The sequence below is a fragment of the Osmerus mordax genome, chromosome 24 (genome assembly GCF_038355195.1).
Source record: "Osmerus mordax isolate fOsmMor3 chromosome 24, fOsmMor3.pri, whole genome shotgun sequence".
NCBI lineage: Eukaryota > Metazoa > Chordata > Actinopteri > Osmeriformes > Osmeridae > Osmerus > Osmerus mordax.
Window position 1 is genome coordinate 8,110,770 of NC_090073.1, and position 13,997 is coordinate 8,124,766.

General features: G+C 55.1%; 1 protein-coding gene across 1 annotated transcript in view; it reads left to right on the forward strand.

Annotated features, from left to right (window-relative positions):
- Nucleotides 1-13,997, forward strand: part of gapvd1 (GTPase activating protein and VPS9 domains 1) — a 21,847-nt gene continuing 7,850 nt past the window's right edge. Inside the window, 19 exon segments of the mRNA XM_067227827.1 lie at nt 1-195; nt 1,238-1,505; nt 1,911-2,486; nt 2,887-2,970; nt 3,075-3,209; nt 3,453-3,645; nt 4,270-4,350; nt 5,500-5,657; nt 6,086-6,215; nt 6,513-6,638; nt 6,936-7,109; nt 8,938-9,075; nt 10,858-10,992; nt 11,783-11,902; nt 12,245-12,322; nt 13,111-13,242; nt 13,245-13,390; nt 13,392-13,454; nt 13,672-13,756. Coding sequence (XP_067083928.1) covers nt 11-195; nt 1,238-1,505; nt 1,911-2,486; nt 2,887-2,970; nt 3,075-3,209; nt 3,453-3,645; nt 4,270-4,350; nt 5,500-5,657; nt 6,086-6,215; nt 6,513-6,638; nt 6,936-7,109; nt 8,938-9,075; nt 10,858-10,992; nt 11,783-11,902; nt 12,245-12,322; nt 13,111-13,242; nt 13,245-13,390; nt 13,392-13,454; nt 13,672-13,756 — 3,007 coding nt within the window. The 5' untranslated portion in view covers nt 1-10.

The window sequence follows — 13,997 nt, forward strand, 5'->3', positions numbered from 1 at the left end:
TGTGGTAAAGATGGTCAAGCCAGACATCCACACCCTGGCTCACCACCTGAAGCAGGAGCGCCTGTACGTGGCCTCTGAGAAGCAGCTCATCCAGAAGCTCAACGGGGACGTGCTGAAGACGGCCGAGAGGCTGTACAGGGCCGCCTGGATCGCCAAGCGCCAGAGGATCAACCTGGACCGCCTCATCCTCACCAGGTACACACTCACACACACGCACACACATGCGCGCGCACACACACACACACAGGACTGCATAGGCCCTCCACACTCAGTCCCCTTACTTTTGCCCTCTCTATATGTTTGACTGCACATACGCACACACACATGCACATGTGCACACGCACACTCACACACACATGTATGCCCATAAACATGCTGTACATAAACACATTCAGACACACAAACATACAGAAAACACACTCCAGATACATACACACACACACAGAAAGAGAGTACACAAACCACAGTTTCTGTTGCTTAAGCTTGCACGCTCTTTCATGACTGCACACTGAATTCCCACCAAAAAAAGCACAGTTAGTACTAGTCTGACTCAGATGCGCCCGCGTAGCCAGCAGAGCAGAGTGAAGTGCCACTCCACAGACGATGTTCAGAGGGTCCAAGAGAGAGATGGGCAAGCATTAGGCTAAACTCTCTTATCTTCCTGATTAGATCATCTCGTGAAGGATCTTGCCAAATACAAACAAGGGTCATGCCAGAGCCTCTGATCTCCAATCTAGATTAGTGGACCTGGAGGGCAAACCCAAGTCAGTAGTGGAGCCTTGTTTTCAGCAGTCCTGTCGTACGCGGACTTGTCACTCCGGCTCCTAATCAACAGCAGGGCCAGTGTTTCCCCTACCATTATATTAGATGGAACCCACCGCCCCCCCTGGAAGGTCAGGTTTTTATATATATATTTATATATATATATAGCTTCCGATCACAAAACAAGTCATAAAAGGTTACCTTTCCTATAAAACATGTCTATAGCTTGCTCTTTTATTAAACAAACTATATGGCCTTATGCTGTTTATCTTATTTACACGACGGCATGTCACTTCTGTCTACATGTCTTCTTCTCTACATAGTCGTCGTCTCCCCCCCCCCAAAGCTGTAACCCTAGGGCAAACACTGACGGCTGTGTGGCTGGCTCTATGCCCTCTCCGCCCCCCGCCCGGTTCAGCCAGGCGCTTCGTCAAGCCTCATGTCAGCGTAATAATGCGAGCTCCCTGTCCTGTAGCGCCGAGGCTTCTCCCGCCGAATGCTGCCAGCACGCCAAGGTGCTGGAGGACACCCAGTTTGTGGACGGCTACAAGACGCTGGGCTTCCAGGAGAGCATCTACGGGGAGTTCCTGAGCAGGGTGAGGGAGAACCCCAGGCTGGTGGCCTCCTGCCTGGTGGCGGGGGAGAGGCTGAACCAGGAGCACACGCAGGGGGTCATCCACACCGTGTTCACCTCCCTGTACGGGAACTGCATCATGCAAGAGGACGAGAGCTACCTGCTGCAGGTGAGGGGGGGGGCCCAGGCAGGGGGTGCTCCCAGTGCAGTTCGTGCATCCCTCTCTTTCTCTCTCTTTCTCTTTCTCTTTCTCTCTCTCTTTCTCTTTCTCTCTCTCTCTCTCTCTCTCTCTCTCTCTCTCTCTCTCTCTCTCTCTCTCTCTCTCTCTCTCTCTCTCTCTCTCTCTCTCTCTCTCTCTCTATATCTATATCTATATCTATATCTATATATCTATCTATCTATCTATCTATCTATCTATCTATCTATCTATCTATATATCTATATATATATATATATATAAAAAAAGGCATAAAAAAAGCACACATGCAGACACACACACACAAAGGCCTAAAAAAGCACACATGCAGACACACACACACACACATCAGCTCAGCGCTCTCTCTCCCCTCCCCAGGTGCTGCGCTACCTGATCGAGTTCGAGCTGAAGGAGAGCGACAACCCGCGGCGCCTGCTGCGGCGGGGCACGTGCGCCTTCAGCATCATCTTCAAGCTCTTCTCCGAGGGCCTGTACTCGGCCAAGCTCTTCCTCACCGCCACCCTCCACGAGCCCATCATGCAGCTGCTGGTGGAGGACGAGGACCACCTGGAGACGGACGCGGCCAAGGTGACGGAGCGCTTCACCCCGGCCCAGCAGGAGCGCCTGTTCGGGGAGAAGGGCTCGGACGGCTACCGGCAGCGGGTGCAGGCGGCCGTGGAGGCCAACGAGGCCAAGCTGGTGACGCTGGTCAACAAGTTCATCGGCTACCTGAAGCACAACACCTACTGTTTCCCCCACAGCCTGCGCTGGATCGTGTCGCAGATGTACAAGACGCTGTCGTGCGTGGAGCGCCTGGAGGTGGGCGAGGTGCGGACCATGTGCACCGACCTGCTGCTCACGTGCTTCATCTGCCCCGCCATCGTCAACCCCGAGCAGTACGGCATCATCTCCGACGCGCCCATCAACGAGGTGGCCCGCTTCAACCTCATGCAGGTGACGCGCGGGGGAGGGGGGCCGAGCTCAAGCACACACACACACACACACACACACGGCCATGTGCACAGAGACGTCACAGGAAATGAAATGCTTGGTTTTCGAAGAGATTTCGAGATGAGGTGTTAAATGAAACTGTTTAACCTGTAGGAATGTACATTTATGTATCTGGGATCAAACCGGTGTATAATAATGACAAATCTGAATCTCCTCTCGTGCATGGAACATGCCGGGCTGTGTGTTGTGGTGGCTGATGTTGTTGGGTGTGGTTACTGTGGTTACTGTGAAGGTGGCTGATGTTGTTGGGTGTGGTTACTGTGGTTACTGTGAAGGTGGCTGATGTTGTTGGGTGTGGTTACTGTGAAGGTGGCTGATGTTGTTGGGTGTGGTTACTGTGAAGGTGGGGCAGCTGCTGCAGCAGTTGGCCATGGCAGACGATGATGGGGACCCCCGACGGAAAAACAGTTTGGCCAAATTCGACAAGGTAAGCCACTCAGTGTTTGTTTAGTGTCTGTTTGTTTGTGTGTGTGTGTATGTGTCATGGAGTAGTCGTATACTAACTAACCTGCCTGGTTGTGTCGTTTCCAGAGCTGTGTGGCCGCCTTCCTGGACGTTGTGATTGGTGGCAGAGCTGTGGAGAACCCGCCCATTTCCTCCATGAACCTATTAGAGGGCCTGAGCAGGACGGTGGTGTACATGACCCACTCCCAGCTGCTGACACTGGTAGGCTGGTCACTCCATCACTCTGGAGTCTGGGGGCGGTTATGAGGGACGGCTGCACACACTATCAGCGTTCCACAATAACGACAGAAAATAATCCTGTTTTTCTGAAGCCATCAGTACTCCACAACACTGACTGAACATCGTGTCGGAACCCAGAAGCTAGTGACGCTATCTCACCGGGTCTAGACAAGCGTGTGTCAGCGCTGTGTGGTAACACCCCCCCCCCCCCCCCCCCCCCCACAGGTGGACTTTGTGCGCAGTGTGACGGCCGGAGACCACCTGCGCGAGGAGGACCACATGGCTCTGGAGAGCCTGCTGGCGAACATCCCCCTCTCCCGCACGGTCAAGAGCAACAGCCTGGAGCTCACGCCCTCCAACACCCCCCAGCTCTCCCCCGCCACCACCCCCGCCAACAAGAAGAACAGGCTCCCGATAGGTACCTGCCTACCTGCACCCTCAGCTGTGCCCTGGGGGGCACTGCTGGGGTAGAACTGAACTCTCGCGCGTTAGCTTTAACAGCCGTCCATCTTGGACTTCTGGGTCACTGTCGTTTGGTTTTGGAGCGCAGGTTTATGTCAGGTAGCGCATTCAGTCACATGAGGTTTATCAACTGTTTTCTGAGGAAGCACGCTCAATTGAGAGAGCCAGCCAGCATCTATATATTCTCCTTGTGTCGTTCCTGTTATGACTGCTGTTGTAACAGGGTGAATAGTGATGGCTGGAGAAAGGTTCTTGTAATGGAGGAAGGTAATGAGCTTCTCAGCCTGGTAGAGGGGCCAATCAGCGGAGCCTGGTTTAGTGCTCCATTACTGAAATGACAACCAATTAAGTTACCAAATATAAATGAACTGGCTTTAATTGGTATGGATGAGGAGATGTATTCCCTCATTTGGCCAGACCTGCTCCATTAACATCCTACCACTCCTCCTCTGGAGGGAGACTGTCGTTGTGACTGTTGAACCCTTCCTCTCGCAATCTCTCTCTTCCTCTCCCCTTGAACCTTTGTCGCCTCCTTGATCTCTGTCTCTCCCTCTCCTCCTCTGCTGCCGACGACCACCAGGACAACAGTTAGCTGCTATAACCTCCTGGGAAGCCAGCGCCACGGCCCTGTCCGCCCACATCCCGTTAGTCACCCCGTTTGGTGGGTATCCTGCCCGGCCCCCGGCCCCCTTGGGCCGACCGCCACCTGACCCCCCCCCCCCCCCCCCCGCGTGCTTGTGTTCCCCCGGCTGCGCTCACCCTTCACCCTGGCCTGCTCAGCCCTGCTCAGCTCACGGCGCTTCCTCCATGTCTGCCCCCCCCCATGCCTACCTTGCGTTATTCGTTGCATGATTCATGGTTCCCTCTGGGCTCAACGGAGCTCTCCTTCCTCACCCTACCTGCTTCCCCCCCCCCCGCTCCTCTCCCTGCTCCATGTTGTCATTCCCCCCCCCCCCCCCCCCCCCGTGTGCCCGCTAGCTCCTGCTTCGTCCTGTGCTTTGTGTCTCTCACGCCCAGTTCTCCTCCTGCCTCCGCTGGCTCTCTGTGGGCCTCGCGGCCCCCCGCTGCAGAGCAGTGCATTGTGGGGGGGGGGGGGGATGAGAGCGGTCGTCACGGCAAGTGTGCTTCTGCGTGATCGGGCTCGTTCTTGTGACCAGGGACGCGTCCTGGGTTCAGGCCCCTGACCGAACACATCCTGTAGTGTGCTGGTAGACTCCTCACTGTCCCCCCCCCCCCCCCCCCGCTCTCTTAATGTCCTGAGAGAGAGACAGGAAGTTGGTTACAATCTCAAGAGAAGAGTATGCACTGTGCAGCTTTTATAGCCTGTGTTGAAGTGAATTTGTGCACTGGTTAGCAGACACCTAATGCTTCTCGTTGCTGTGGTTAAGTCAAACCCCAACTACAGTAATTAGGTCTAACCCCTACTTAATTCAATCCAACCCTTAAGTCTAGTTGAGTCAAACTCCTAGATAGTAAGTAAGTAGGGTCTAATTCCTTGTTAGTAAGTAAGTAGGGTATAATTCCTTGTAAGTAAGTAGGGTCTAACTCCTAGTTAGTAAGTAAGTAGGGTCTAACTCCTAGTTAGTAAGTAAGTAGGGTCTAACTCCAAGTAAGTAAGTAAGTAGGGTCTAACTCCAAGTAAGTAGGGTCTAACTCCTAGTTAGTAAGTAAGTAGGGTCTAACTCCTAGTAAGTAAGTAAGTAGGGTCTAACTCCAAGTAAGTAGGGTCTAACTCCTAGTTAGTAGTGCTCTGTAAGACTCCCCATTTAACACCCTGTCTCCTGTCCCTCTGTCCCCACCGGCCCCCCAGCAGCCTCCCGCAGTCGCAGCCGTACCAACATGGCCCAGGAGGGGGAGCAAGAGGCCAGCTCCCTGGAGTCCCTGCAGGAAGTCATGCCAGAGGAAGTGCTGGTCATCTCACTGGGCACCAGCCCCCAGACCATCCCTGGGATGATGTCGGAGAACGAGGTACTCGACTGAAGTTAAAGTGTTCCGTTAAACCGTTTTTTTTTTTTTACCTCAGTACAGTCCTGAAGAGCAAGTAGTAGTTTACATTTACATTTAGTCATTTGGCAGACGCTCTTATCCAGAGCGACTTACAGTAAGTACAGGGACATTTCCCCCGAAGCAAGTAGGGTGAAGTGCCTTGCCCAAGGACACAACGTCATTTTGCACGGCCGGGAATCGAACTGGCAACCTTCGTATTACTAGCCCGACTCCCTCACCGCTCAGCCACCTGACTCCCATCTGACTAGTTGATAGTTGATAGCTCCCTGTCCCCGGCTTCCGTCTCCTGGGTTATCCTCCTTGCCGACTGGTTGCGCCGTGTTGTCATGGCGACACGGAGGAAGTGAGCTCCAGGGCTAAGCCTGTGTGTGCCCCCCTCCCTCCCCCAGGTCCTGACGATGCAGCTGGGGGACGGGGCTCAAGGCGAGGCCCCCGCCGACGACACCAAGCAGCACGGCAAGCCGGACAAGACCCTGCGCTTCTCCCTGTGCAGCGACAACCTGGAGGGCATCTCAGAGGGTGGGCGTCTCGCCCCTGACACACACACACACTACCCAAACCAGCCTGGGAGCCTATAACCTGGACAGGACAGGACATGCATGCCTGCAATCACACACACACACACACACACACACACACATCTGCTTTTAGGTTTCAGTAGGACCCTTTCAAATTGGGGAAAAGAGATATGGTTTCAGGGTTTTTTCCTGTGTCAGCTAGAATTCCCGCGTGGGTGTTTATCAGAAAGAGGAGCCTGTGCGTGTGTGGTCATGACTGGGATGAAGTGAGAGCCTGTAACAGGTGTGTCGTCCACAGGGCCCTCTAACCGGTCTAACTCCGTATCCTCCCTGGAACTAGAGGCGGAGTCCGTCTCCGAGCTGGGAGCCGGGCCGTCGGGGAGCAACGGGGTGGAGGCCCTGCAGCTGCTGGAGCACGAACAGGGTGAGGGTGTGTGTGAGGGTGTGTGTGAGGGTGTGTGTGAGGGTGTGTGTGTGAGGGTGTGTGTGAGAGGGGGGTGTGTGGGTGTGGGCATGTGTCTGTGTGGGGAAGTGGGTTTGTGTGTGTGAGAGGGGTGTGTGTGTGTGTGTGTGTGTGGGTGTGAGAGGGGGGTGTGTGTCTGTGTCTGTCTGTGTGTGTGTGTGGGTTGTTTGTTGTGAAACGTGACAATACACAGTTCCTGCCGCTGGGGGGCGGGGTGAAATCATTGCGGTGTTTCCCCCCGTCTCCCCCCGCTGCCAGCCACCACTCAGGACAACCTGGACGACAAGCTGCGCAAGTTTGAGATCCGGGACATGATGGGTCTGACCGAGGACCGAGACATCTCCGAGACGGTCAGCGAGACCTGGAGCACGGACGTGCTGGGCAGCGACTTCGACCCCAACACGGATGAGGACCGCCTGCAGGAGATGGCAGGTGAGACTCACTGCATGATATCACCCATGTACCCTATAGAGGCCCACAGGGCTGCAGTCAAACAGAGATCCTTTGGGTGGAACCACTGGGACGCAGGGAAATGCTGACACCTAGTGGTGCATGACCGAAACAGCATGTGATCACAGGCCCTTCCTTCCTTATGTGGACTGGTTCGACAACCCTGGCCAACCGATGTATAAAAATGCTTGTATTTGTACATGTGACATTGCTGTTAGTCATTTTCGGTGCCTCCCTTTTCTTCGCCGCTGAATGTGGCGATCGACGGGTCTTCCTTTATGTTTGGCCTCAATGTCGTTTATATCATAACAATGTCTGTTTTGATGTCTGCCGAGACCGTACGACTTTTAAACAGCTAGAGTACAATATTTCTATGGAAGTTCAATGAACATCCGCAGAGTGGTTTAATTTCCATTGGTTAATTGAGAGCTACCGATCAGAAACCATTTATCATTCTTATTCCGTACAAGCTTTCTCCCTCTGCTCCTGTCTCTCTCTGTCCTGGTTATTTTCTCTCCCGGATACTCTCTCTCTCTCTCTCTCTCTCTCTCTCTCTCTCTCTCTCTCTCCTAGTTACTCACTCTGTCTGTCTCTCTCTCTCCTAGTTACTCACTCTGTCTCTCTCACTCTCTCTCTCTGACATTCTCTCCCTCCCTGCAGTCTTATTGACCTTGGTTCCTGCTCATTTGCATCTACCATTTTTCATTCTTCTGAATATGGCGTTGAGGGACTTTTCCATCATTAAGTGAATTTACAGCGATTTCCTTATGTGTTTTCTCCAAGGGATTGGGTTATGAGATGCACATTAAATAACCATTAATACCTCATTATCCCGCTGATAAGATTACCATGATAATGAGGCAGAAATTCTAATTGTTTCACTTCTTGTTGTGCCACTCATTTAATCATCCACCTGAAAGACAAGTGCTGAGAGCCCCTACCTTGACGACTGTAAACACGGACAGCAGGGTAGATATCTCCTGCCGCCAGAGAGAGCCCTGCCCCCACCACAGACTGCTGCTCCTCCCTCTTTTCCTCTGTCTCTCTCTCTTTCTCTCTCGCTCTCTCTGTCTCTCCCTCTGTCTCTCTCTTTCTCTCTCTCTCCCTCTGTCTCTCTCTTTCTCTCTCTCTCCCTCTCTATTTCTCTCGCTCTCTCTTTCTCTCGCACTCTCTTTCTCTCGCTCTCTCTGTCTCTCGCTTTCTCTTTCTCTCTCTCTCTCTTTCTGTCTCTCAGTCTCTCTCTCCCCCTGTCTTTCCTCTCCTCCTGTGCCGGGCTCTGTTGGGCTGGCATGGTCCAGGCCCGTGGTGTGTGCCGTGGAGTGGAAACGCCGGGTACCTGGGGGTGGCGGTACCCACTGGTCGACTCCTGATCTCCTCCCCGCCCAGCCTCCATCCTCCCACGCACACCTGCTAGCTCTGCTCCCCGCCCTCCCCCTCCTCCGCCTTCCGCCTTGTTAACCCAAAGCATCCCACATGGAGGTGGAGGGGCGTCTTGTGGAGGCCTTTGTGGGAGGGGAGGGCGAGCGAGGGGGTAATTTGGGAGTGAGTAATGCTCGGCTTAATCAACAGCTCAAAGTCATGGCCCAGGAGGCCGGTGGATGGCTGAGATATTACCATTAACCTTCGACCTGCTGCACAGTGGTCTGTGTGCCTCTGGGCCCAGCCTGAGGAGCATGTGACCTCCGACTAACGCCTCTCCTCTTTCCTCTCTCTCTCCCCCCTCTCTTTCCCTCTCTTTCCCTCTCTCCCCTGTCTCTCTCTCTCTCTCTCTCTCTCTCTCTCTCTCTCTCTCTCTCTCTCTCTCTCTCAGGGGCGGCTGTGGAGAGCATGCTGGGTAGCCTGCTGTGTCTGCCCGGCTCAGGCTCTGTGCTGCTGGACCAGTACGGCTCCACCATCTCCGAGACCACGAGCGAGGCCTGGAGCGTGGAGGTCCTGCCCAGCGACTCAGGTGGGCTCCCTGGCCCCGCACGCACGCCACCGGGGGGGGGGGGGGGGGGGCGCTGCACGCCGGATCCAGTCAGACCCCAGTTCCCCGTCCGTTCCTCATATTCAGGCTTCCGTACTGCAGATGCAGTTTGGTCGCCGTGTGTGCGTGTGCGTGTGCGTGCGCGTGCGCGTGTGTGTGTGTGGTGGGAAACGGGTAAACGCCAGGTGTGGCTGTACGCGGGTTTTCGTCTCCGTCTCCCTGTGCATCTGTCATGGTGTTTGCGTGCACCCGCCTGTCTTTCAGGGCAGATCCGAGCGTGCCAGTAAGAGGCAGGCAGCTTCCCCCCCCTAGAGGCTCTCCCAGGTGTGTGCGCACCTGGGGTGGAGAAACGCCGTCCACGAAGCACTCAAGGACAGCAGCTGTCTGCAGTCAGTTTACACCGTGTCAACCTCTTAGCTGCTGAAAAGCTCTCAGGAATCCGGAGGGTTCTAACTGAGACGGTGGCGTTACGCACGGCTTGCTGGTTTGAAGGAGGCATGTTGTCAGGACTGTTTGTTGCGTGAATTGAACAAATTAAGGAGTGGATTATGGAAGTTCTTTTTAAGGTTCCACTTCTCATTCCAAGGTCTTTATTGTTGTATCACACGGTTTACTCCCATCCTTAAATAAAGAGTTTTATGGGAAATCAGGGCTTTAATAACAGGCATAACTAGTGTTTATAAAAAAAACCCTCCCCGTTAATTGAACCGGTGCTCCCTTCCAGTATGTGCGGAGCGTTGGAACGGCACGCACGAGCGTCTTGATTGCGTCCTGTTCCGTTTGCTGCCCTGTTCTGATCTGTAATAAGGCGGGCCCGCGCTCGCCTGCAGTGGAGCGCTTGTTTCGTGGCTAGGCAGCAGAAAACGACACTCCGAAGAGCACTTCTCCCCTCACATTATTACTAACGAGCAGGCAAACGAGCGCTGCTTGCGTGGGGCCTGAGGACCGGAGTGAACGGCTCCGCGGGGCGGGACCTGAACAAGGCCGGACACGCATTTCCAGGTTGCTTTTGTCAGTTATATGGTTGGTTTGCTACCTCACATATGAGTTTCTCTTGGCTAGGGCCCCCCCCCCCCCCCCCCGGAGGTGAGGGAGTTGGACAAGGGAAGACCACTGTGCTGAGCACCAGCCTGCCAGGTGGACTAGCAGCTTAGTGAGGTTCCAGAACCATCTTACATGGTTGAGTCTGGATTTCATGACTTCCTCTCGACCCACTTTGCTAAAGACTCTTTCACAGTAGAAGTGTTCTACTTGGAGAGGGTTGGATAGGAAATGAATATGATGTGTTCCCATAAGGTTGGATGTAGAAATACAACATGTGTGTGTGTGTGTCTGTCCAGAAGAAGGTTGGATGTAGAAGTCCAACATGTGTGTGTGTGTGTGTGTGTCCAGAAGAAGGTTGGATGTAGAAGTCCAACATGTGTGTGTGTGTGTGTGTGTCTGTCCAGAAGAAGGTTGGATGTAGAAGTCCAACATGTGTGTGTGTGTGTGTGTGTCCAGAAGAAGGTTGGATGTAGAAGTCCAACATGTGTGTGTGTGTGTGTCTGTCCAGAAGAAGGTTGGATGTAGAAGTCCAACATGTGTGTGTGTGTGTGTGTGTGTGTGTGTCCAGAAGAAGGTTGGATGTAGAAGTCCAACATGTGTGTGTGTGTGTGTGTGTCTGTCCAGAAGAAGGTTGGATGTAGAAGTCCAACATGTGTGTGTGTGTGTCTGTCCAGAAGAAGGTTGGATGTAGAAGTCCAACATGTGTGTGTGTCTGTCCAGAAGCGCCCGACCTGAAGCAGGAGGAGCGTCTTCAGGAGTTGGAGAGCTGCTCAGGGGTGGGCAGTACCTCCGACGACACCGAGGTCAGGGAGGTCAGCTCCCGACCCAGCACCCCGGGGCTCAGCGTCGTCTCAGGTTAGCTACTCTGCTACTCTACCTTTTAGCTTTGGTCTGTTAGCTCCTTTGATATTGTACCTTCAGGCTGTTAGCTTCTCTGCTACTATACCTTTTACCTTAATTCTATTAGCTTCTGTGCTACCCTACCTATAGCTTCTTTGCTACTATGCCTTTAGCTTCAGGCTGTTAGCTGCTCTGCCACTATACCTCACCTCTCCACACTCGCCACACAGCTGCATAGACAGTGTTGTTAATATGGGGGGGGGGTTGTCCCCCCAGTCACATACAGCAGTGTGATAGGCTACTTGGCCAGGTCAGCGTAGGTGATTGGCTAGGACCCTGAGGTTAACCCTCTGTCCTCAGAGCTGTGGCGAGCAGGCAGAGCTGCCAGGCTTGACGTAGCGTCCCAGATTATGCAGCCTGGAGCAGTCCCTTCACCCGGGCTCACAGCAACACATCTCCAGGGGCCCCAGCCGATGGATAGGACTAGCCTGACCATCACTCTTACTACCCGGGCTTGCCTGTCCTCGTCCTCCCCTGGGAGCCTGGCAGCTTCGGCTCCCAGAAGATCTCCTGACTCCCTGAGACCGTTCAGCTCATCCTCCGCACACGCCCCTGCTCTCAGACTGGGGAGGACTGAGGGCCGACGCGTCCTCAGAGCCACGGCTAAGCGCCGGCAGAGTCACCGCCAAGTTGTTTTAAAGCCCTAAAAATAGACTTCCAACCTTGCAGCGCTGCAGTGGCTTTGTCCTTGACGTCGCGACCACGTGTGTGTGTGTGTGTGTTTTTCTCGTTGCCTCTTCCTCAGGTATCAGCGCCACGTCCGAAGACATCCCCAACAAGATCGAGGACCTGCGGTCCGAGTGCAGCTCCGACTTCGGGGGGAAGGACTCGGTGACCAGTCCAGATGGGGAGGAGTCAGGCCACGGTAGGAGAGAGGCTAGCGTGTCACCCCCCCCCCTCCCTCTCCCCCTCGCTCCGAGGCCTAGCTGAGCCATCACTCCCAGCCCTCAGCTGGACCAATCCATCCCTGTCACCATCCACAGCTGTCACCTCATCACCCCTGACTGGGTCAAACCCCCCCCCCCCCCCCCCCCCCCCTAATCACTCTTCACTCATGCACCTCTTTTCTGATATTCACACAAGGTTGACGCCCACCCGTTCTCCGACGGCCCTCTTAAGGAGCGCGTCCGGGACAATGGACGCGTCTCCAGGTCGGGGACATCGTTCTGACTGCCGCCCCCCCCCCCCCCCCTTCTTGTCGTTCCAGGAGCACACCATTTGACGTCCCCCCCCTCGCAGGCGGAATCCTTGCTGGCCATGTTCGATCCCCTCTCCTCCGCCGAAGGTAATGTCTCCTCCCCGCGGTCCTCCAGGGGGCCCGCGTGACGAGTGTCCAATCAGAGCTGGGAAACGAGCGTCATTAAGTCGGCGTTAATAGCGTGGGCTCGCGGAACAGCTTGAGCTCGGAAAAATGGAAAAAACCAAAAGAGTGTCTGTGTGAGCCCCCCAGCGCGAAGTCTCGCCCCAATTACTGGACTAAACATTAGCGCGGCGGTAATGGGCTTTGTGTGTTGGAATGTCATTTCAATTAGCTCGGCTGTTGTTTGGTTCGCGTTTTAGCCGGGTCGTTGTTCGCTGCCGACCGTGGCTCCTCCCTCTCCCCCAGTGTTGGTGTGAGAGGAGGTGGCCTGAGAGAGCTGTGGATGTCACGGCCGCGTGTCAGGGACAAGGTGAGGGGGATGACAGGTTGAGAGACCTCACCCCGGGCTCTTTGGCACCGTCCCCCCCCCCCCCGTCCCACTGTGCCCGTGGCGCCAGGCTGCCGTTGGACGCTTTTCAGGAGAGCGAGTCTACCCTTGGAACAGGTGGCCTAGCTCCTCGCCTCGCCTCCCACCAACAGCTCTCTCTCGCGCTCTCTCCCCCCTCGAACTCTGTGAGGAAACGCGTGTCATTGTTTCCCCGCGTTGTTTGTCCGCTGTTCCCCTCCCCCAAACCCCTCGCAAAGTGAAAGAAGAGCCGGACTCGGATCATGAGGAGAAAGCACCACACACACACACACTCACACACACACACACACACACACACACCCTCAACGGTACACGCTACAGCCTGCGCCCTGTCTCCTTCCCCCAGGCTCCTCCACGGGCACCATCGTGAGGCCCAAGGTGCACTACGCCCGACCCCCTCACCCTCCTCCCGACCCCCCCATCCCGGAGGCCTGCGCCCTGGGCCAGGAGCCGCGCCACTCCCTCTTCACGCCCCACTGCCTGCCGAGCTGGAGCACCCCAAGCAGCGGCACTCCTACCCCGACAGGCTGGTGCGTAGCCGTAGCTCCGACGTGGTGTGCCCCGGACGCCGGCCCACCAGCGACCCGGGCCTGAACCGGCGGGCGGCGGCGGCCGAGGAGAGGGAGGCCCGCAGGGGCGTTCTCCCTGGGGCCCTCCTCCTCCCCCAGCAAGGACTCGCTCAAGGGAGAGGTAGGGAGCCGGGGAGCCCCTTGCTGTGTGTCTGCCCAGGCCGGCCACCAGAGGCACCACACAGAGCCCAGGGCACTGGTCTCAATGTTTTTTAAATGTCGGAAATGAAGCACTTTGTACTCTGCAGCTGTATTTTATTCCCTTTGTACTCCATAGTAGTGTGGACGTATTTACAGTTTTCTAAATACATTTGTGGTTTTGTTTTTTTGTCTTCAAGGAGGAGAGGAAGGACAGCGACGACGAAAAGTCTGACCGTAACCGACCCTGGTGGAAGAAACGCTTCGTGTCGGCCATTCCTAAAGGTGAGTTCCTTCTGCCTGGAGCCTGGCTCCTGCTATGGGAGTCAGTGGGCCTGGCATGTCCTCTATACCCTGGTCCAGATGTCCGTTCTGTGGGGCTGAGCCCCGTGACTTTTGTTGCATGTCTCTCTGCTTCGGGCACTCCTGTGTCGGTGTTCTCTGACTCAGGTCTGTTACTGAAAACATCTCCTTTTTTTAAGAGTCGTGTTTAAACCGTGTCGCTATGTGGGAAACTGAGTGATTC